Here is a 24,517-nt window from a genome sequence, read left to right as displayed (position 1 = left end):
GGAGTTATCGAGAGGTGGGAGAGAAAGAAAACAACTTTGAAAAAAACTAACAAACCAAACCCAAAAGCCAAGATTGAAGGCCCTTAGAAGTTACACATGCCTACACACAACAGTGACTCATTCACTTTGAGCTGTAGAAGAAAAGCACTGCTTCCAAAATAAGACAATTATGCACTTCATTGACTTTCTGCAGCAACACCTGTGCTGGCAGGGTCTGCACAGATAATAAATATCAAATTAAATGAGAGTAATCAAATGTTCATTGACTCCTTTGTATTTACATTAAGAAAACATTTGTAACTAAAGATGCTAAAACATCACTTTCAAACTAAATACAAAAATTAGGAACTATCACAGAGCATACCAAAGTTTGACCAAAACAGAATCAATAGAAGAAGACATGTTAAGACTGTATATGTACACTTCAACACTTCATTTGCTCAAACATACATTTGTGGATAGGTACCATCCATCCTAAAAGAGAAACACTGAGACCCAGGATTCAATTCCACAGAACTGAAAAATTGCAGGGATAAGTCCATCCACTACTCATACAAATCCCAGTTCATACACCAAATGAAAATATGAAAGATCTTGCAAATAGTCCCTAAATCTGCATTACTAGACCCAGTAGAAAACTAAGCCTGGCAGGTACTGCAACACAGCCTGAGGTATCATACCAGGCAACACTGATGTGGATGGAGGAAGACTGTATAGTTCCCCTCCAAGCACACACACATATACATCCCTCTGAAGGCTTTCCCTGCTCAGCAGCAAGCACCTACAATAATTCATGAAAGCGCAAAAACCTTGATGATGGCTTTGTGGGCTACAACTTTGAGCAGTAGATCCAAGTGTCATTTTATCTCCAAAGAGACATTTTTCCAAAAGTTCTGAGTTCCCTTTGGCATGACAACTTACATGGGTCATACCTGGAGAAGAGCTGGATACAGTGCCTGGAAAGTCACACCTGGGTGACACTGTCATGTTGGGTCTGGCAGTCTAGCCCCGTGTCTCTTGAATACTGAGGGGAAAAGTATGCCACCACAGTCTCATTTTTCATTTCTGCTAAGGCAGATGAATATGAAATGTCAACAGCTGCTTTGGGACTGTCCAGCAATACACTCTAGCAGAACATATTTTCCTGAACACCTGAACACCAGAACTTCAGAAAGCAGCAGCCACAAATAACACACTTAAGTGACAGAATAAACTAACACTGTTTTGGGATGCAAAATGCCCTATCTTACCTGTAGACTTGCTATATCACTTATAGAAAGGTTTTACTATTGAGACATGACAACAAAGCAGCCCAACAAAAACACCATTCTGTAGACAGCAGCTCAATCCCTACTTTATAACACCATTTCTTCTGGCTCTTTTGTTTTAAATGGTCAAACTTCCAAACTTCTAACTTTTGGGAAATTGTGGACTCTGATGTGATTAAGTTAAAACAACTTGTCTTTGTACAAGTGAGAAAAAGAACTTTACAAATCAATGGCAGGAAACACTGGCAAATCACCACATCTTCCTAGAACACCAGCACTCCCACAGTAAACACCTACTGTTTTATTTATAGTTACATTTAAAACCATCTGTCATCATGGATTACATGGTACATAAATCATCATGCTGAAATGCATTAGCTATTTCGCTGGCAACACACCTCATTTACAAACTATCCATCAGGCAAAAATGACTGAAAAAAAAAATACACCCTACTTTGTAAAAGCATATGGTATTGAACATTCTGCATTAGGTTAGATTAAATTATCAATTACTTCAACTTTTCTATATGCAAATAATTTAGTTTATTTTTAATATTGCAATTTTAGTATTCTGAATAGCAAGCAGTAAACATATACGTCCAATTACCCTTTTACAGAGGTCATTACATGCTGGTAAATATCCCAAGCCAGTCATTTTCACCTTAAACAACATTAACTATCAGGAGAAAATTACTTCTTAGAAAATTTAAAATTCTAATTTTCTTGCCTTCTCAGGGTTTGTTTTCAGGGCAGTGCATCTTAAAAGGTAAAATAACTCTCATAAAACTTCAGAATTGAGTGCAACAAACTGAATACCACCATGTACTAGACAGGTTACCAGACTGCAGCAGGAACACAAACAAAATATTCCTTTCTGTCAGTAAAACAGTGTGATCATTAATGTACATTTAAAACAACTAAGCAAAGTTTGTTTCTATCATGACATGTCAGAATCTCAACTTATTTGTAAATGCCTTAGATTAGGTAATGTTCAATGGTGTTTGTTAAATGATGCTAGTAAGATCGATGTGCAGCAGCAAAGACTCGAGTACTTTTTAAGTTCTTTAGCGTCACGTTTAGACCAAGGACTGAACACGATTATTTTTCTCTGTTATTCAGCCATTTGAAAATCTGCTAGATTCAGCCATAGCACCACTGTAGTCTCCCTGAGTAAGCGCCTCTTACTAGATGCATTATTTTTATTTTTTAACATTATTAATTCAGTTCTGATGCACAGATTCTTCCAGAAAGGGATCCATGTAGCAGACATTTCATCAGTCTAATGACTGGAGACAGGTGCTGAATTAGGACTTTATTTAGTTTACTTTTTGTTTGTTTGTTTTTAAATGGTACGCCATTTCTACTTTGCATTGTAACTCTTGTTTCAATGGGATACACTCTAAACCCTTGCCAATATTTATTGTCCTATACAGGGCTGCAGTGTCTTATTCTAAGCTTAATTTTGCTGCTAATCCTCCATAGTCATTAGCTCAGACAGCTAAAATACTAGTTCTTACACCCAAACACCTCAAGAAGCTGCTGTGGGGTCTATCTTTTGTATTTATTGTTATATTCTCTCAGCCATATCTAGTTCAGCTTTCATTTGCCTGTAAATGTTATATAAGTTTTAGAAAATAAAATTTCCTCTTCAAAGTTTTTCCATTACTCAGTCAAAAGAAATAGGATTTCTAGAGTACTTGTAGGAGTTATCAGGACTCTTCTATAGATAATAGATACTAGCATTCTTTGTCAGTTGACACCTCCATGTATGAATGTGGAAATGAACTCTATGTTACAACTCTACACAGCATCATCACAAGACTGCAAGATGCAAGGAGAGATCAGGATCACTTATTTTAAGTCAAAAAGGAGAATGTATTTCCAGTCTTGTTACTGATACTGTCAAGGTCAAGACTGAGCATACCAGGACTATCAGTAAATCTGAAGAGGTTATTGTAAGCACATCTGAAAACCAAGTACAATGAAACTATTCAAACAAACTTATAACATTTAGTAATCTTAGTTTTCTCAATTTTTCTAAAAACTTTTTTTCTACTTAACTTGAAAATAGGCACCTTCAACTACAAAAAAAACTAGCCTACAGTCTACTTCTGTAACATAAAAATAGAACAGCAACTCTAATATGAAGTATGAATAGATGATGTTTTTTACTAAAAGTGTATTTCTCCATGTATTCTTCAAAAATCATGTAACAGTGATTATTCCTATAAACATAAATAAATAAATAAAAATGCTTAAAAATAATCTGTATTACTTCATAGTAAGTACCTCTAATAATAAAATGCAAGCTCTGGCATGCCTGAAACACTCCCAATGTTAAAAACTCTCTACAGTTCATGAATATTGTGCCTGTGACATCTGCTCTTGTTGGCAGCAGAACCACATTTAAAACAAATGTTTTGAAATTCTGCTATATACACCATAGTGCCATTTGTCATATACACAGGATTACATACTTCATGCTTTTTTCATCTACACACATAAAATAACTGAATAAATAATAAGAAAAAAGATCCTTTCCCTTAAGTATTACAAGTATTTTCTTATTTCATTTTCTGAAAAACATTTTTCCTTATAATATCAGCTACTGACATTCTAATGAAAATAAGTTTCTTCTTTGAGACTTATTGGTGAGACCTACTTTTCTTTAGCTCATGACCAATGAAGTGTGAAGCAGAGTAATATAAAGAACATTTTTTCAGCCCCCAATTTATAAGCATTTCAGAACAATTCATCACATTATTTCTGGAAAAGCGTTGAAAGAAATCATGCAGATGCCCAGCAACCAAATGCAGAACAATGGCACGAAGCTAATTTTTATTTTGTTTCTATAAACCTTTTACTAATTCTTTTAACTAATTTTTTGATTACGTTAAGTATTAGGGGGAAAAAAAATTAAAAATTTCTGAACATGTATAAATTTAAATGTCACTAACCTAGTTCTCCATTTTCAAGTACTTCAAAAGTAGCCCAGATATCATCTTTGTTGGGAATAATGTTTTTGATTCCTAAAACATCATTAGTTAGTTCTTCTGCTTCCATCAAAGGTGATACCTAGAATACAAATAGAGGCAGTTTATAATACCTTACAATTACCAATTTCTGATCTTTTTTTATTTTTTTTTTTAAATCTTCCTCTTCTCGATTTTTGAAAATTTCAGGGGGAAGGAAGCTTTGATATATTTTCTTGGCTATAGGAAGGTAAGTATTGCAGAAGTACCATTTTATAAAACAAAGAAACAAAAAACCTTAGCAATATTCCCATTTCTATTCATATTTAAAAAAAAAAGTCTTATGTGCATGTAAATATGTCTGAATCTATGTATACCACATACACATACAAACAACTGTTTGAGTCACATGCTAAACAGAAGACAGTCATATGCTGAACAGGGAACAAAGAGGTACAACTAAAACCTGAAAATTCAGTTACATAACTGATTCTATTTTTTCCTTGCATCCAAACAATAGTGCACTACTACATGGAGACACGTGTCTTTAAAACACAAAATCAAATAAAAGGCTGAAAATCTCAATTATAGTAAGCAACAAGCTTTGGTATGTTAGCACTCAAGGAAAGCAGTAAACCACTGGCAAAAATAAAAATCAGGAGGAAGGTCATTTAAATGGCCTTGTACTACTAAATAAAATCAGCATTCACTGTGTACTTGTTAATGAGTCTTGCGTGCTGCACCCATAATGCTGAGAGAATTTATACCACCATACATTCCACTATAACTGAAGGAGGACATCTCCCTTTTAAATTTCATAGAATCATAGAATGGTTTGGGTTGGAAAGGACCTTAAGATCATCTAGTTCCAATCCCTCTGCCACGGGCAGGGATGCCTTATACTAGACCATGTCGCCCAAGGCTCTGTCCAACCTGGCCTTGAACACTGCCAGGGTTGGAGCATTCACTACTTCCTTAGGCAACCCATTCCAGTGCCTCACCACCCTTCACAGTCAAGAACTTCTTCCTTATATCAAAACTTCCCCTGTTTAAGTTTGAAGCCATTGCGCCTTGTTCCATCACTATAGTCCCTGATAAAGAGTCCCTCTCTGGCATCCTTGTAGGCTCCCTCCAGATACTGGAAGGCTGCTATGAGGTCTCCATGCAGCCTTCTCTTCTCCAAGCTGAACAGCCCTAACTTTCTTAGCCTGTCATTGTACAGGAGGTGCTCCAGCCCTCTTATCATCCTCGTGGCCTTCCTCTGGACTTGCTCCAACAGCTCCATGTCCTTCTTATGTTGAGGACACCAGAACTGTACACAGTACTCCAAGTGGGCTCTCACAAGAGCAGAGCAAAGGGGCAGGATCACCTCCTTTGACCTGCTGGTCATGCTTCTTCTGATACAGCCCAGGATATGGTTGACTTTCTGGGCTGCAAGTGCACGCTGAAGCTGGCTCACGTTCAGTTTCTTATCAATCAACACCCCCAAGTCCTTCTCCGCAGGGCTGCTTTGAATCTCTTTTCCGCCCAGCCTGTAGCTGTGCCTGAGGTTGCCCCAACCCAGTGTAGGATCTTGCACTTGGCTTGGTAAAACTTCATAAGGTCGGCATCAGCCCACCTCACAAGCGTGTCAAGGTCCCTCTGGACGACATCCCTTCCCTCCAGCATATCAACTGAGCCACACAGCTTGGAGTCATTAGCAACTTGCTGAGGGTGCATCAATCCCACTGTCCATGTCACTGACAAAGATGTTAAACAACACAGGTCCCAACACCGATCCCTGAGGGGCACCACTCGTTACTGTTTCCAGGTGGGCATTGAGCAGTTTACCACAACTCTGCCTGCGGCCATCCAGCCAGTTCTTTATCCACTGAGTGGTCCATCCATCAAATTGATGTCTCTCCAATCTAGAGGCTAGGATGTGGTGTGGGACACTGTCGAAAGCTTTGCACAAGTCCAGGTAGATGATGTCAACTGCTCGGCCCCTGTCCATCAGTCCTGTATCCCTACCATAGAAGGCCACCAAATTGGTAAGGCAGGATTTGCCCTTAGTGAAACCATGTTGGCTGTCACCAACCACTTCATTGTTTTTCATGTGCCTTAGTGTGCTTTCTAGGAGAACCTGCTCCAAGATTTTGTCAGGCACAGAGGTGAGACTGACTGATCTGTAGTTCCCCGGGTCTTCCACCTTCCCCTTCTTGAAAATGGGGGTTATATTTCCCTTCTTCCAGTCATCCGGAACTTCATCTGACTGCCATAACCTCTCAAATATGATGGACAGTGGCCGAGCAACTTCATTCGCCAGCTCCTTCAGGACCCATGGATGGATTTCATCAGGCCCCATGGACTTGTGCATGTTCAGGTTCTTAAGGTGGTCTCAAACCTGATCCTCTCCTACAGTGGGCCTAAGGTCTTCATTCTCACAGTCCCTACGTTTGCCTTCCAAGACTTGGGTGGTTTGGTCAGATCGTTTGCTAGTGAGGACTGAGGCAAAGAAGATCTTAAGAAACTCAGCCTTCTCCAAATCCAGGGTAGCCACTTCTCCTGATAGCTTCCGGAGAGGGTCCATGTTGTCCCTAGTCTTTCTTTTATTTGCTACATACATAATTTGTACCATGACATTCTCCTCAAAAATACGTAATGATTAGTCTTTACAAATTTTGGCAACACGCCCAATTTAAAAAAAAAAATATTTAAAAGAATAGTGATAGATAAAAGTTCAAACTTTCATTATGTAATTATATAAAAGCATGTATGAAAATAAATTTGATATACTTCATGAGAAACTGCCTAGTAAAAACACTGTAGTACTTTTATACACTAACCCTAATTATAATACTACAATCTGGCTCCTTTCTTTCCACGTAAACTTCAATAAGCAAATCTCCAGCCTGGGAAACCTAAAACAAAAGAATTTAAAAAAAAATTAGACTTTGAAAAATATTTCAAATATCCATCTAAACAGAGAAAATACAATTATTACCTAGTAAATGTGCTAGAACCCACTGAACTCAAACTTTTTCTTCACCCACTTATCTACAAAAATAGTCCAAACGTTTACCCCAATGGGAAAATCCACATTACATTCATTTGACTAGCATAATGAAAAAAAATCCTATTCACAGATTCAGGAGGGAAATCCAAACCCTGACTAAATCCAACAGAATAACATCAAACAAAATCAACACACCTTACAAATATACATTCAAAAGCAAGAAGTCTAAGACATGAGTGCATATGAAAACCATAATTCTGATTTAGAAGTTAGCCAGAATCACTTCAGAGTAAAACAGATGAATAAGAATTTAAACCCATAAAAAGGACAGGACAGGATCCCCAAACTGAGCTTGTAAAAACAAGAGAAAAACTACAAGTAACAGAATATTTCAGCCAAAAAGCCATATGTACAGAGCCAGATAATCCAAATTCATTCCTATGAAGACTACATTTATGATTAGTACTCACGACGAAAACTTGTCATTACATATTTTAAGAACGAATCAAAACAATTGGTCTTGATATCAACATCTGTTAAATATAGCTCTTCAAATTTGTTGCAGAAATACCTAAACTTTACTTACAATGCTAACATGTCAAATAATTAGATGATTAAAGCAAATGCATGACATAATATACAATAGTTTAATAAACTGAATACCAACAAATGTAACTGAAGAACATCTAACAAACTTCAAAAGAAATTGGAAAGTCAGTAAATCCAACATTTTATGATCAAGGAAAAAACTGATCCATGAGAAAGAATTTAGTATTTTCTGTCATTACTAGTTTTGCTCATCTATGCCAATAAAATCATATGTGTGGATGGGAAATTACTTTTTGACAGTTAAAAATGTCTCATGCTTTGCCTGTAATTCCCCTGCAGTATAGTTGTAAGCATCTTCAAAAGACTGTAAATCATCCCAGTATCAAAAATGTTTTCTAAAACTAAATACATGGTGATGATCAGAGCACAGGAAAAAAAAATAAGGCAGAAAACTGGACCTTTCAGGAGGTGGTGTACCCTTTTATTAATAAACCAATATAAAGAAATAATAATCAAATTAGCATTTAAAAATAACAATTTTTATCCTAATTTTGAGAACAGTATTCATAGTGATGCTACTTATTTATATATTATTATAAATGGAGGAAGAGGTTAAGAAGAGTAAAAAACCCTGCACGATATACAGAAGAAGATATGGAGAAAATGATAGAAACAGGCAAGCTTTGGGATACATTTTGACTAATTTACAGAAGCTAAAATGGCAGCACGCAATTTTAAAGAACATTCACATTCTGAGAAATGGTGACTTTAAAGTTAGTTTAGCCTCTGAGAACAGAAAACTAAGGGAAACATTTGTGAGGAAAAACATTACAAAGCTACTTTGAAGGAAGCTGCTTAATTATAGTGGCACAGACTCAAAAAAGCTCATTTAGCTGTAAAATTTGCTTTTCAGATGATACTACAGAAAAAGGTTTACTATAAGAACGAAGCTGACATTTGATTTCCATTGGGCTCATGTAAACAACTGTATGGAGAGAAAATGTGATGTAAATTACAGGAGCAAAGAGGAACAGCTGGCACAAGTATATGGTGGACAGAAATGAAGAGCAGCTAATGAAGTGCCACCTGGTATGGAATTTCAGTGACATTTCAGACATGGGAACTTCCAGACCTTCAGCAGAAATTTGGTTCAGTTGTTTTTTTGAACACACTGCATCATCAGCCTGGTCTTGCAAAATGCTTACAGGCTGAATGGTGGTAGCTACTGACAGAGGAAGCAGAGCAGCTGAAAAAGAGTATGTTTCAGCATACTTCTTTCTTTCACTGAAATAATGAGAGATAGTTAAACCTACAGTATTCCGGTTAACCACTGTTTCTATTCTGAAAATGTTTATTCTATTTCAGGTCTGTACTGGCAAATACAGCTTAAGACAGCTATTCTTTACACAGAGTTAATGAAAGCATTAAGCACTAAGTTGGACTTAACAACAGCAGCTTAAAGACGTTTATAGGGCCAAACCTGGTAGAACATAAATGTAGGCACCCATATAATCCAGCCTACCGAAATCACAAGTAATATGAACTTTGTACTCATGACAGATATTATAAATGTAAAATACAACAAAGAAGAAGGTCAATCTTTTTCAGATCACTGTCAGTCCAGGTCTGGCTCTTACATATTCGACCAGCAAAACCTACTGAGAACACCATTCATAGTTACTGAAATGTTTAATTCTACTAGATAAAAAGTTATACATAAAATATCAAAACATCCTTGTAATTACCTAGAAGCTTCTTTAATCAGTAGGCTTCAGGCAGTAAATACTTTGAAATAACAGCAATTGCACCACCTTTAATCAGAAGTACTCCCTTCTGCATTGAAGTTGCCCCAGGCTTTAGACATTCATGTATTTCACATGTTATGCCCAAATGGAGTTTCAGAAAAATTTATTTTTAAACTGAAGCACGAGTTACATTAATCATGTCTGCTACAGAAAAATTGGCAACTGACAAAAAATATTCCACAGCTTAATTCAGGGGGAAATAATGTTCATAGTTACAACTGCCACAAATGACATTCAGGCTCTTGATGACTATTCCTCAGTTGTTATATTCAAGGGGTAATAGACCAACATAACAGAGAAAATTAAGTCCCTATCCTTAAAAGCAGTTCAAACATCCATTTATCAACCATTAAAAGGCAGAAGTTTTGTTCCAATGTCCACTGCTTGTTTACAAAGCTGAAAAGTTGTCTGTGGCAAGTGCTATCTTGTCTTCTGGTGGTTCTTTTTACAGGAAATACTATACAGAGTAAAGATACCAATGATTTGATATGATCCAGAAACATTTTCTAACTCAAACTCAGCATTTCATGATGTCTTCAGATACTATATTGACAGAGATCAATTAATAAAAATCCAGCAGATCAGTTTCCTCCTAATAGGTTGTGAAAATGTGTAATGACTATAAATAATTCATGTTTTCCAAGTAGGAATTTTGAACCACTTTAGATACACAGTTTATATTATAATGTTGCAGTGACCAATTTGTTCCAGGAATTTTGCATTACTTATTTTCTTTGTAGGGAGAACATCAACTACATCTTTGAGTTGAGATCATTGTCCTGTTTGGGAAACAGGGAAGTCAGCTATTCTGTATACTATTTTCCATTTTATGCCATTCAAGACTATATTAAAAAAATAAATCCATAAAACAATCTACACAATTGATAGCGCAAATCCATTTTGCCCACACAATAATATAGCATAAAATATTTTATTAGGTCTTAATAATAAAATTTTTCTAGCAGAGAGTGAAGAAAGCAGTACTTTTTCACTAATAATTTTTCTGTTTCCTTTTCACATTGAGATTTTTTAGCATACAGATATTTTTGATATAGTTTTCCTTTATTTATTTAACAGTTCATACAGAAATCTGAAGTGTTTGGCCACAATAAGGTCTTCACTAATGCAAAAGGAGACTAAACAAATATTTCTATGTTTGATTTCACAATAGCAATCCTCAGAATCAATACATATATGTATATGGGTAGCCAACGAATTAGCCTTTTCTTTGTACCTGAAGTTTCTTTTCTTACTTAGGACTTAAGTCTTACTTAGGACTGTGCCATCTTGGTATAACTGAGCAGCTCAATGCATCTAGCTATTAAACTCATTCAGGATACAGTCTCAATGAGCCCACTGCAAAACCCAATGATTTGAATTCAAATTTCCAAGACAGTGCCATAATAGATAGGCTTTTTTTCCAGGTGTTTGTAAAGCTGTGGAAAGACTGTGAAGGAGTGGAATCAGAAACAAAGGAAATGACACATTCCACTGCAGCTAATAAAGCTGTACCACACTGTAACTATAGATATTTAAGAGAAGGAAAATAGCATTCAGGCCAGCCCTTACCTTGCTCAAGGAAGCATTAAGCTTCCTCATTCCTCATCTGCATATTAAAAAACAGAAAAAAAAAAACCCACCCAGTTCAAATTCTCCTTTATGAAGTACCTTGAGATGATGATTTGGGTGTGTGAATCAGCATCTGACATACGTGTGTTCAGGCATGCAAGAAAGGAAGAATTTAAAAGTCTCCTTCCTTCAGCATCCCAGCTACCGGCTAGGTCAGGTGGCTTCCAATGCAGGATGCTGTTAGAACTCCAAGCCTCCCATCCTAACACATTTCAGAAGTAACTGAAGTGCTTAATCTGGGACAGAACAGTACATCTGGGATCCAACAGCCCTGCCCTGAATTATTAAAATGGTAATACTACTTCTTACATGACACAATGCCTGAGTGTGGGCCTGGAAACGACCACAGCACACTCTCATCAGGCCTTGGAAATCAAAGCCATGGTGTAATAACTTACTCTATAAATTATCTGAGAAAGTCCTTAATGTAGCAAAAATTTACAGATAACCCAGGTCACACAATTCAGTGAAATTTAACAGCAGTGACATGTCGTATCGAAGAGACTCAATGGCAGACTGCATAGTTCAGCTGTGAATCTCTCCTACATCATATCTAAGTATCTAGCACTTATTTTCCACATTCTTTGGAGAACTTTTTTCCCATGGGATGAAAAAAAATTATTTTCAAATGTATACATTTAAATACAATTCCTAATGCGTTCCTTTTTAGTTCTTTCTCTCGCCTTAAACTAAAGTAAGAAGTGTTATTTTCTTCAATTTTGTAAGTTCTACTTGTACAAGATTCTCTCTGAAACTAAAAGTAGTCATTCTAGCAATATGTTAAGAATGAATGAGAACAAATTTGACAGCTGCTTACCACCTAATAACGTAATAAGCCCTGTCACTGCCACCTTCCAAATTTTAAGTTCCATAAAAGCACTGCAAATCATCTATTTATGAGGCCTGGATGGATAAGCGAAGGGCTCCTGACTGAACTCAGATGTACAAACAAAGCATAGAAGAGATGGAAGCAGGGGCTTCTGGAAAGAGTTTCCAAACCCACAAATGAGAACAAGGTGATTGGGATGGACTTACAAACAAGGGGGAAATTATGCTTAAACAGAATGGCAGTCCTCCACAACGTGGATACTAGTGGACAAAAGGGTAGCAGTGAATGTTGTTTACCTCAGTTTTAGTAAAGTCTTTGACAGTGTCTTCTGTAACGTCATCCATCAATAAGCTGAGAAAGTACAGCTTAGATAAATAGACAGTAATAAAGATTGAAAACTGGATGAACAGCCAGGAGACTGGATGATGCTTCTGGATGCCTCACAACTTGACATATTCTGTGATTCTATAATAATTCTATGATTAGATAGCAGATTTTGTTTCATTTTTAAGGTTAAAGTGATATTGCTATGTTATTTATTTTTTTTTTTAAGGAATTTAAAGCTTAGTCATGTGTGTTATGAGAATCGAGCCAGAGTCTATTAACACAGTAGATGTAACCATCAATTTAGAAAGATGATTATTAATGCTAGAGACTTTGCTAACAGCAAAATAAGAATTGTTAAAATCCTGGTTCAAACTATCTTTTTCTCCACTTCCCAAGAACCTGAAGAATTCCAGGGAAAACAGTCCAAACAGGCCCAATTATTCATGAAGGTTCCAATTTGATTATAAAGTTTAAAAATTTGGAGACTAGCTTTTCACGTGTTGGAAGTTTTTAATAAAAACCTTATGAACCTTAGAAAGACTAGACTTCTATTTAAAACAAAAAGTCAGTCTCTCTTTTTTCAATAGGCAGCCTTCTAAATAGAGTACACCTCATAAAGGTGATTTTGCAGTGGTATCTGGGATGGAAAAAAACCCACAGAATAAAACCAATTTATTTGGTTCTTCTCTATATTCCTTACAGCTTCAGATTTAGACAAACACACCTAGCCAGCAGCTGCTACTGTATTATTCATCAACAGTTTTTCAGTTTTCTTTCTACCTTTTTCTCCCTATTTATGTCTCCACTCAATCTTCTCTACTCATGAAACTCCTATCATCCTAATTTCTCCAGAAGGTATTAAAAGCATTTAATGATTACAACTTTCCAGAGTTGCTCAGAAAATGTTAATAGTGTAACATGCTGTAACAAGAGATTTTTTTTTTGTTCTGAAACCACAAAAAACAATTTAGAAGTCTTTGCATCTTTACTATCTTATGCTTCAAAATTTTATTCTCTAATCTCAATAAGGCCCTTTTCACAGATCCCAGAATTAACCAGTTTCATGAAGAACACTTCAACCCCTGCTCTGCAGAATGCTCTTAGGGATATTGAATTTAGTTAGGGTTCTTTTGGCATTACCAAGGCAGATGTTTCCATTCTGCAAGACAGACATTAGAAATAAAGTTTAAATTGTTTCCCAGTGACTCCCCAGCAGGCACCAAAAAGAGGAAACAGACATCCTACCTTCTATAAATACATTCACAGTGGGCCATTATGGGAAGAAAGGTTCATGCCATTCTGACTCAGACAATAAGAAATATGAGATAAAAATAAGACTCCAGACAGCAATTCACAGAACATGCAATTCTGACATGTACTTGCAAGACCCTGTACTCTCAATGATAGCTTACAAGGTACCACAAAACTGTTGCTGGAATGCGGAAGGCAGCCAAAAGACCAAGGATTATAGATTTTTTTTTTCCCCCCACTAACTTTCTGTTAGTTTCTAAGACTCTGTAAGCAACAAAAATCACTGAAAGCTTCTCCTCCACCACTTCAGATTTCTGAAAAAAGCTTTTAAGCTCCATACATTTCCTTTTACCTCTTAATTCAACCACCTTGGCAGTGTTATGAAACTTACCAATTTTTGCTTGAATTAGGACTGTACACAAATGCCATTCAGTCAGTGAAATATGCTATCACTTCACTGTTTCTTACCACTCTGAAGTTATTCAAAAGTTGTTCCAGGTAAGACTGGAATTCACGATGCTAATAAGTAGCATAAGATCTCCCATTTTCTTGTACCATATCCCAGAGTTCAGTTTGACTGATATACTATGTGTTTGAAGCTTCCTCTAATAATATTCGTGCTTTGAGGTTCTAGACATTGTCACAAAATAGGATGCGGCTAACGGTTCAGATGCTTTAAACTCAAAGGGATGATGAAACCCTAATGAAGAGAGACCATGTATACCCAAAGCTCATGAAATAATGAAAGTATTAATACACACTTGAAGGTATTCAATACACATTAAAAATTAGAAAGAGACAGGTCTTCACTTTCACAATTCTAGATGTCGACCATTTCCTTCTATTACAATCTATGAAGCACAGTAAAAGCATGTAACAACCTTTAAGTTATCCCAGTGCTTAGGCCAGAATGTAATTCTACAGTATGCTTTACACGGAACTGTTTTGCTTTATCAGTTTATGCCTCTTCTTTCATTTCATTTTCCTCAGTTCTTTATTTAACAACACTGGTCACGATACAAACTTAGAAATTTACATTTAGAAATACAGGTAGTAAGACCCGTAAACAACAAAATAATCTTTGTTAAGCCTGTTTTCATGCCAGTTGATATTTGTCACTTACCTGAGTGTCTTTCCACCTGGTAATAAAGCTGTTCTCTATATCCATTTGTTTGACCTGGTCTTCATTTATCTGTTTGAAGTGGATCATTTTTATCAGTTAGTAAGTATAATGGACCTACTATAAAATTTACAACATAAACTAGCTGACAGTAATAAAATAAGCTAAGATAAATACAAATATAAATATAGTTGCTTACATCTAACAGTAATAAATAATAATAATGTAACAATAATATTATAGTTAACAACTGTTAATTATGTTTTTACAGAAGCAGCTAAGCAAAATATACTGTCAGTCAGAAACAGCACTTCATTAATGGGACTCGCTACCGTAAACATTACCAAATACATATTGGGAGAGAGAGGACTCCATGAAAAAATGCCAAACAGTGGCAAGTGGCACAAGTAAACTCTAAACTAAAATGGCTAATACAAATTGCTACTAGTAACATCTTCTCTATACAGTTTGATTTAATGTTCTTTCTAGACATAACCACCTTCTCTAGTCTTTACTGTAACTATAGCTAGGAGACTAAAACCACAATTCTTCCATGCTTCAGTTCTGATCAGGCCCATAAAATTTGAATAGAAGTATTATTTTTAATAGTCATAATCTTAAAAAAATTCTTAAAATTAGTATACTGGTGTAAGCAAGAAGAATGTGCTGTAGCTCACAGCAATACTGTAAATAAATTCTTTTCTGCACAGGCTAAACTAGCTGGGAAATAAAATTTAAAGCACTACCCACTGAATTAGAGTTTAAAAGCCCTGCAAATCTTCATAAAGTGTAGATCATCTTTAAGAAGATTTCTATATTTTAGCATGTCTAACAGCTGAGCAATTATGATCGTTTTATGTAAAAGATACGCACATCAAAAAGTTGCACATAATTTTTAATTAGATCTTCAATTACATTGACTTCTTCACTAGTTTGGCCTTTAGTTTGAAATAAGCATGAGGAAAACACCATGGCTAGATTGTGAGGGTTCATATGATTGATTTCAGAACACTTCTGCACCCTGTTAAAGGAAAAATAAACAAATTTAGAAGGCTTCATTGTTCCTTTAATTGTTTGACGCTCCTCTACAGAATATGGAGTGCATTTCAAAAATAATTATACTATATTCAGTAAAAAAGTCTAATATTATTTATTATATTAATTTCCTCATATGCTTCATCTCACATCTCACTACAGAAATGAAGTCACATTTTCTATCTGCATCTCAAGTGATATAAAAAATATTTAGAAGAGAACAGAATAGAAACAGAAGAGAATATTTCAGCTGGAAGGCACCTACACAATCATCTAGGCTGACGGTCAGATCATTTAGGTGCTGACCAAAAGTTAACGCCTATGGTCTTGGTTTCAGCTGGGATAAAACTGATTTTCTTCTTAGTACAGTGCTGTGGGTTTGGATTTAGGGTTAGAATAACGTTGATAACACACCACTGTTTTAGTTGCTAAGTAGTGCTTACCCTAAGTCAAGGACTTTTCAGTCTCTCATGCTCTGCCAGTGAGAAGGGGCACAAGAAGCCAGAAGGAAGCAAAGACAGGACACCTGACCCAAACTAGCCAAAGGGGTATTCCATACCACAGCATGTCATGCCCAGTATATAAACTGGGGGGAGTTACCTCGAAGGGACCAATCACTGCTTAGGTTGGACTGGTTACTGGTCAGCAGGTGATAAGCAATTGTACTGTGCATCACTTTGGTTTCTTGCGGTTTATTCCTCTCTCTTTTTCCTATTATTATTATTTATTTCAATTATTAAGCTGTTCTTATCTCAACACACAGGTTTTACCTTTTTCCAATTGTCCTGCCCATCCCACAGAGGATGGAGGAGCATAAGCAAGAGACTCTTACATGCCAGCTGGGGTTAAACCACAACGGCATGTTATTAAGGGCACTGCCCAAACACCTCTCAAAAACTCGTAAGTATGGTGCATTGACCACCACTCTAGGAAGCCTCTTCCTGTATCTGGCTACCCTCTTGATAAAGAAATATTTCCTAATACCAAGTCTGAACCTCCCCAGATACAGCTTTGAACCAGTCCCACACATCCTACCGCTAGAACCCAGGGAGAAGAGATCAGCATGTCCCTTTCCACTTCCCCTCCTCAGGAGGCTGTAGAGAGCAATAAAGTCACCACTCAGCCTACTTTTCTCCAAACTAGACAAATCCAAAGTCCTCAGCCACTCCAACAAGAAATTTCTTTCAGCCCTTTCACCAGCTTTGCTACCCTCATCTGGATTCACTCAGGGACCTTAACATCCTTTATAAATTGCAAGGCCCGAAACTGCACACAGTACTCAAGGTGATGCTGCACCAATGCTAAATACAGTTTTGCTATATTATGTTATGTAAGTGTATCCTAGAATTTATGATCTAATATCAAACAGAATGTGGAAAGAAACGTGATCCTTCTTAGTTTCTATAATTATGGTAAAGTTTTCATATCAGTGCTGTTGTTTACATAATGTGTCTTCACTTAGAGGCAAACACTTTTAAGAGTATCACAGAATTCTGGCTGTTATACACATGAATTCAAGCTTCTTTCAGAACAGATATAACAGCATATAAATATATCTAAACTGGATATACTTACAAACATCATTAAACACAATACTTACTAGAATGTTTTTCCCAATAATGGCGCCAATCAATTTCATAATCATATAAATAGTTTTTAAAAGACATCTAAACACAATATCCTGTAAGAAAAGGTTCTACATATTCTCTACCTACTACAATTCACCAGGAATATAATTTCACTTGTTCAATAGATAATATAATATAATGTAGACCATTACTATTTAACCACGGCAGAATCATTCAAGTCACACATTTTTTTATACATTTGCTGCTGCTTATTTGATCTAGGAATAAGACATTACCTTCGTTTCTTAACCAAGTTTATACTTTGGATATTCTCTACCACTGCCTCACTAGCTGCAAAATGAAGCATTGATGAGAAACAGAAAGGGTAGCTAATTCTTAAAGTTACAATGTACAATACAGATTGTAAAGAAGGACATTTTCCCTGTAAAAATCTTTTAATTTCAAGAAACATTTGCAACAATCCTCTAGAAGACCAGCAGACTGGGGTAAAATGAGTTTGTATAAAAGAAGCAGCATGAAAAATTACCCTACTTGGACATATACACTGGAAAACCTCTCACTGCTAAGCTGTTCCATCCCATTGATACTTATAGATACCTACTGCTAAAAATAATACCAAAGAAAAAACTCATTATGAATTAAAGAGAATCAAATTTAATTAATTTTCACAACTACGTAAACTTCTGATGCTTCCTAGGTAATGAAACAAGCTACATTTCATTTATTTTAGAGCTATACTGAGAACACATTACAAAAATTTCTCTGCTACAGAGCATCATTTGCATTAACCTGTAGAGATGTTCAATTAAAGCAGCCAAAGTTGCCCTGTTGACTGGCGGAAGAGTCCGAATAAAAGCTCCATACTTCCTCACACGTTCCTTTTCATTCTGTGTATCTGCCAGAAAGCAATAATTATTGAGCATTAATAACAATGCACACTAAAAACCAACAGCAGTCCTCATTAACGATATTGGCATCATCTAACCATTTAAAATTACAATTTACTCAATTAACCTCTTCATAAAAGCAGTTCTGACAATCTACTATTAACAAAGCCTATTACTGTACACCAGTTCAGGGAAACAGAAGCAGCAATAAAGAGGGACAGTTTCATATTCAAGCACCATTTGCTACAGTTTAAGACCAAATCCCAGGACAGCAATTGCTTTTCCTCTTAAAGGATATTTAATCTGTAGTCTGCGTGAGCACATATGAGTGCACCTATGTATCACAAGTACAAATGTACTTCTAAGAGTTCCCAGAGATGAGAAAGGAAAAGACCTTTCCATCCTTTAAATTTTTATTGGAAAAGTGTCTCAAGGCCCAAAGTAGTTTAAATATCCAAATATATAAGACTGACAAGAGGAGAGCAAAGGGGAAGAGGTGGTAAATTGTACAAAGTTACATAGCTGAATGGTGGCAGAGCCAATGACTGGAATTCCAGCCTTGGGAATTCTGAGTACTGAGTATCTGAGTAACAGCCACAGCTCTCCACCTTCAAGTTAAGCCTGCCTCCCTGTGCTGCATAATGCCACTCAGGGCATGAGCAAAGTTAATGAAAATTTTATTTATGTTTTTCTTTTCAGTCCCTTGCTTCTCTGAAGTTTCTGAACAGAAAGAACATAGAACTGTCATCTCTTCCAGCTGATTGCTAGCACTCTCCACTAACTACTGTACTGTTTTGATTTCTTCAGTAATTGGAGGATAAAATAAATGAACAAAGCACAAAGGAAGAGTTTAAAGATCTTTATCTTCCTAAATGTTTCAGTCTTCCCACAAGTACTTTCAGTGTCACTTAATTATAACAGGACAGGATTCTCTGCTGTAAAGCTGAAACAGAATTTTAGCCCCATGTGCAAATCAGGATGTTAAAGCAGTGTTACACCACTATGTACTTACGCAAAAGAGCTAATTAAATCTCAACTGCTGCAAATACAGCTTGTTCTGATTTCTGATGAGAGTAATCTTGTGGTAAGTGAATAAATTCTTAAGATTCTTTCCTATAGTTTGTTCAAATCAAGGTTAAAGTTCAAAAATGTATAATTTTCATACTTGAATCTCCCATAGTTCTAGTGGTTCATATTAAAGCAACCTCCATATGTTTGAATTTTTAGTATCTTTTTTTTTTCTGACAGAACTTGCCACACAGTAAATAAGCCTATATTATTTCAATGCTTTAATGCAGAAATTAATGTTCTATCTTAGCTTTTCCTATGAATCCCTTACTGCTACACATCATTTGCAACTTTATTACATAGTTTGGGAGGGCAAGAGTTTGTTTCTTGTAGTGTGCAAATACCGCAATATAGAAACAAATATAACTGAAATATAGCTGCTTTATAAGAACACTACAAAAATAATTACAATTTATGTAATGAGTAACTAATTAATGTATTAGTAATCTCATGGTTCTGTTTTCAATCATATAGAGACACATCCTCGTGTTTTAAACACATCACAAATTACAATTTGGGTTGAAGTTTATTGTGTTTTCTTTCAAATTAAATTAATATTTCTAGAGAAATGGAAAACATATAACAGTTAACAAGTTTACGTTGTACATAATTTTATGTGAATCCTCATAAAAGATATATGAAGAAATTAAGCAGTAAGACATTCATGTAACAATACTGCAAATGTAGCATTAACAATTTGCCACTTTTGAACTAAACTTCTACATATGGTCAAAAGACAGAGTACATGCTTTTTTCCCACTTTAGCATATATCTATTCCTGGAATTACCTATTTCTTGCTTCCATAAAGTGTTAACTGTCACTTCTTACCTTGGCTAAACCAACTACGACACAGTGCAATATTGCTCTACTGTTTAGAGATAAAGTGTCAAGAAAACATTGCTATTTGTTATTATTATTCTGGTTCATATAAAGGCAATAAAATCACCTCTAATTGACAAAAGTCTATTGCAGCCAAGTTCTAGACATCTTTTACTCATTACAATTGTTTCGTCAATTATCAAGTAACATAGGTTGACACAGGGCAAGTAATTAACAACCCACTCAAACTGAATACTGAAAATTTACATACAAACTTTCTTGTATTGTTATTGAATGCATTACCCAATGCCGAGATCCAAAATGGATAAAGCTCTTTAGTGAGAAGTGCATCATCAATTTGAGAAAGAAAAGCTTTCAGTACATCAGTCACATCTTCAAGCTGATGTTTTCCTGCTCTTAGTTTAACACTCCTTGCATCTTTTTTGAAGCTTTCCAGCAGTTCAGCCACACTGGAACAATCACCATTCTTCAGGTAGATCTGCTTGCTACCTAAACCTAAGTTACAGAAATACAGGACAGAAAAATAAATAAATGTAAAATCAAGTATTCTTTAAAAAAATCCAAATATTATTATACGAAAAGCATATCTGGCTGTCAAACACACTGTTTTTCATACTAAAATATCTCTGACCTTTTGCACATTCTCGCTTTGTAGTAAAAAAGCTGCTAAGTCTACTAACATCAAACCAGACCCCTTTGCAAAAATACGTATCATAATATCAAGCAAGCCTGGAATCACAGTTTCAGGAATACTTTACAGGCAATTCTAACTCCAAGATCTCTTCAGGACTTCCTCAAACAATAGTTTCAAAAGGCACAGTAAAGGAAATAAGTTTCGATGGCTGGTATTGTATTGAACATAAAACAAAGCTGTTTTCAGGAGTAAAACTCCCGCTATTTTATTACCCTACTGATCAACTCAACTAACTAACCCTAACTAACTCAAGTGAGTCCTAACTCAGTAAAGTATTATTGCATTCATCCAAACTGAAACACTTCACACTTAAAATCCTCAAGATCAGCTGAAAGTATTCAATTTTTCTGAATTTTCTCACACGCAGGAAGACATCAGGTAGCGACTATTCTTACATTTAACAACCATCAGAGCCCAAAGCCAAGTTAAAAAGAAAATTCATAGTCTAAATCAAAGACTACCTCCAAATACTGCATATGAGAGTAGCCAAAACATTTTTTAAACTTCTGGAAGTTTGGCATAGATGTGCACTGTTTCCTCTTTGTAAAGTCTTTCTTGCATTACCCACATTTCTTGAAAGAGAATCTTCCTTTACACAAAACCCAGCTTTTCTTATTTACCTGTCAAATGAAGTACTCTGTCAAAACCTATGAAATCACATCTTATGTTCTTGCCATTCACCTTTCCTGTAATGCCCACAAGCACTAGCATTCGATACTGCGTTTGTGTTGTTACTGCCAAGAACAGCTGTGGGACCCAACAGTGTCTGCCATCTGCAGACCACAACTAAAGACAGAACCTTTACCATAATGACACAAAACCATGTATGCATGTAACTAAGGCATACAAATATTTCCTTCAGCTTTGAAATGAGTATTATAAGTCCCCATAACATTGATCCTGAAAAAACACTAGTTTTCAATAAAGATCTAACACTGGGAATTTCAGTGCATGAAAACAGTGTAAACTATACTTGGAGTAATGTCTATTGCTAATTATTTAAAAAAAGAAAAAAAAAATTTGGGTTTGGGTTTTCCCCCCACACCCCCTCTTGATTTTAGGCAATAGTTGTAACCCAGACAACTACCATGATGCAGTGTTACCATATTCCAAAGTCATTTAGTTAAACTTCAATCATTGAAATATAAATTAGGGTCTCTCATACTGGCAGACACAAGTTACACACACATTAGCGCTGGACAGATTTATACAGGTTTGATATGTATTCAGCACTTCACAAGAAAACCCATGAATCTGCAGTAGTAAAAAGGACTCAGACATCATCTGCATACGATCTAATGCTATGCAAACTTACGCTAGCAAAATTTACCTAAACAAACAGGAACTGACTATATGTCCTCAAGCTATTATGCTGCAAAAACAACAGCCTTAAGACTGAGATCAGCTCCAGAGTTAAAATCAGTTTCCCAGATGTGCTGATGAATCCAGGCCATAGCCTTTCCTGGTTTACGTAGCTTATTTTCAGCGCTGAGATGTTCTGCACTGCGACATTGGACCCCAAGGCTGAGCTACATCAGGCAAACAAGTCAATTTTTAAAATAAGAAGGTCTCTATAATGGGCATCTACCAAGTTGTATTTCCCCAAACTGCCCATCCTCAGACGTGTGGCAGTGTACTTTACCATTGCATCAAAGAGCACTGAGGCTAATGAGGGGTATGGTTCTACTTTAGTTAATATATAAACTAATACAGTAAGAGTTGATGCTGTGGGGGCTTAAATATTATACAAATGATCTTAGGTTGAATAAAATCCACTCTACTTACCATACTGTGTAACATAAGCTATACAGCTGTTCACTATAATAGGAACATCATTTTTGCTGAGCTGCTGATCTTGTAATGCATTACCATCTGTACCTGCTGCTTTTTCAATTGCAGTATACCAAACCATGAAATCCAGCTTTGTATGGCCATGGATGTATAAAGTTCTGAAAAGTATAAAAATATTTTGAATACAGGAAAGAAACAGAAAACTGATGTTCTTCTACTACAGCAACACAGCAGACATATGGAAAAAACAAGAAATACTTAGAAACAAGGCCCCTTCTACCACATAAAGCTGTGGTGGTGGTCTGTTGTTACGGTATCGTCTTTTTCCAATTGCATCTGTACTAGCAGTGTCACAATAAATGAAAGAAGATCCACAAACACTGTTATAGGCCTTTGAAAGGACCTGACCCACATTTTAATTACTCTTCCTCAGTCTTGCTTCTACACTGTGCATTCATAAGCCCAAGCCACAGTTAAGAGGAAAACAGATTTAGAGAAAACTTCCAATACTAGAAAAAAGGCTCCTTTGCCTTCTTTTCTATTACCACCTTCCCCTTTCATAGAGGAGCAGAGACATATAGAACTTTCCTTCTTCACATGTATCAAAATGATCACCCCTCAGGAAATCACAGAGCTAAGGAACATGTATGAAAAAATTAAGCGTTGAAGAATAAGCTAATGCAACACGTTGATTACTGTTTTATCTCAAAGCATGTCTCTGTTCAGACTTTATTATTTAAACATGCTACAGTTACCTCCTCTGTTTACCCCTGAGAGGCTAGCTTCTAAAAGACAATTCCAAAATTTAAAAGTTAAAGGGTGTATGTCCACCCATAAGCATGTATGTAATAAACAACTGTTTTTGAGTGTTAAAATAGCAAGCAAAATTCTCTATATACATCCCCTTTGTCTTCCACTAAAGAACTGTAATGGATTCATTTGCTTTAATGACAATTTATTTGCTGCTTAGGAAAAATTAAAATCTTCTATAGAACTTCTACGAAAACACTTTCATCAAATATAAACAAACATTCATTTTGATTATTTTATTTAGAAAAAAACCCAAAGCATTTTATATAATGATGAAATATTTAATTTCTTTTTTTTTAATCATCTTTCAATTTTGCTTTTATAAACATTTCCATTCTAGCACTCCTATCTCAATAGAAAGTGAGGATGCAGTCAATATACACACACAGAGCCAGGATCTGAATTTTTCTCAGAACGTACAGACTTAGTCATTCAGCAAAGGAGTAGGAGACATACTGAAGCCACTTTTTAAAAAGACTCTACTTCATGACTTCGAAAGCCATATTAACCACCACACATGCATCGCTAGTAGAAACACTCAGCCTCTCTCTTCCACTACGAAAAAGCAATAAATTGCATAAAGCTCTCAATTTTTTTTTACACCAAAAAGAATGTGCCTAATTCAGTATTTTCAAATGTTTTCTGAAGACCTATCAAAACAGATATCCTATATGGGTAGTTCTTAACCAATGGCTTCCATACAACATATCACCCTGGCATCCTCTGATATTGGTGTAGCCACATACAAGAGGTAATGAAAAAATTTGAATTAAATGGAAAAGAGACTGACAGTGCATGTTACACTGTTCCTTTAGTACTATTATTCACAGATCAGTAGATGTTAGGACTATGATTTACAAAAGATATATAGTGCTTCCCAACACAAGAGATGCGCACATATATATACACTACTGGTTTTTTACTTTCCCGGCTGAACAGCAGGCTATGCATTACAGTATTATGCAATGGGATAAACAGAAGTCTCAACAGATGAACTTTTTGTTATCTAAAGAATTACGATATGCACAGGAAGCAGCATACTGTAAAGTGGAAATAT

At 35.9% G+C, this 24,517-nt stretch overlaps 1 protein-coding gene across 1 annotated transcript in view; it reads right to left on the bottom strand.

Annotated features, from left to right (window-relative positions):
• The window catches only part of ARAP2 (ArfGAP with RhoGAP domain, ankyrin repeat and PH domain 2), a 114,432-nt gene that overhangs the window by 18,741 nt on the left and 71,174 nt on the right, over positions 1-24,517 (bottom strand). Inside the window, exons 19-25 of the mRNA XM_010020956.1 lie at positions 22,645-22,808; positions 20,448-20,660; positions 18,159-18,264; positions 15,619-15,766; positions 14,749-14,817; positions 7,066-7,140; positions 4,226-4,343 (exon numbers count right to left, since the gene is read on the bottom strand). Coding sequence (XP_010019258.1) covers positions 4,226-4,343; positions 7,066-7,140; positions 14,749-14,817; positions 15,619-15,766; positions 18,159-18,264; positions 20,448-20,660; positions 22,645-22,808 — 893 coding nt within the window. The remainder of the gene's footprint in view (positions 1-4,225; positions 4,344-7,065; positions 7,141-14,748; positions 14,818-15,618; positions 15,767-18,158; positions 18,265-20,447; positions 20,661-22,644; positions 22,809-24,517) is intronic.

Source organism: Nestor notabilis, unplaced genomic scaffold, assembly GCF_000696875.1.
Source record: "Nestor notabilis isolate BGI_N333 unplaced genomic scaffold, ASM69687v1 scaffold9918, whole genome shotgun sequence".
In the NCBI taxonomy this organism is placed as follows: domain Eukaryota; kingdom Metazoa; phylum Chordata; class Aves; order Psittaciformes; family Psittacidae; genus Nestor; species Nestor notabilis.
Note: the sequence above shows the minus strand (reverse complement) of the source record. Positions and strands in the feature narration are given on the sequence as shown.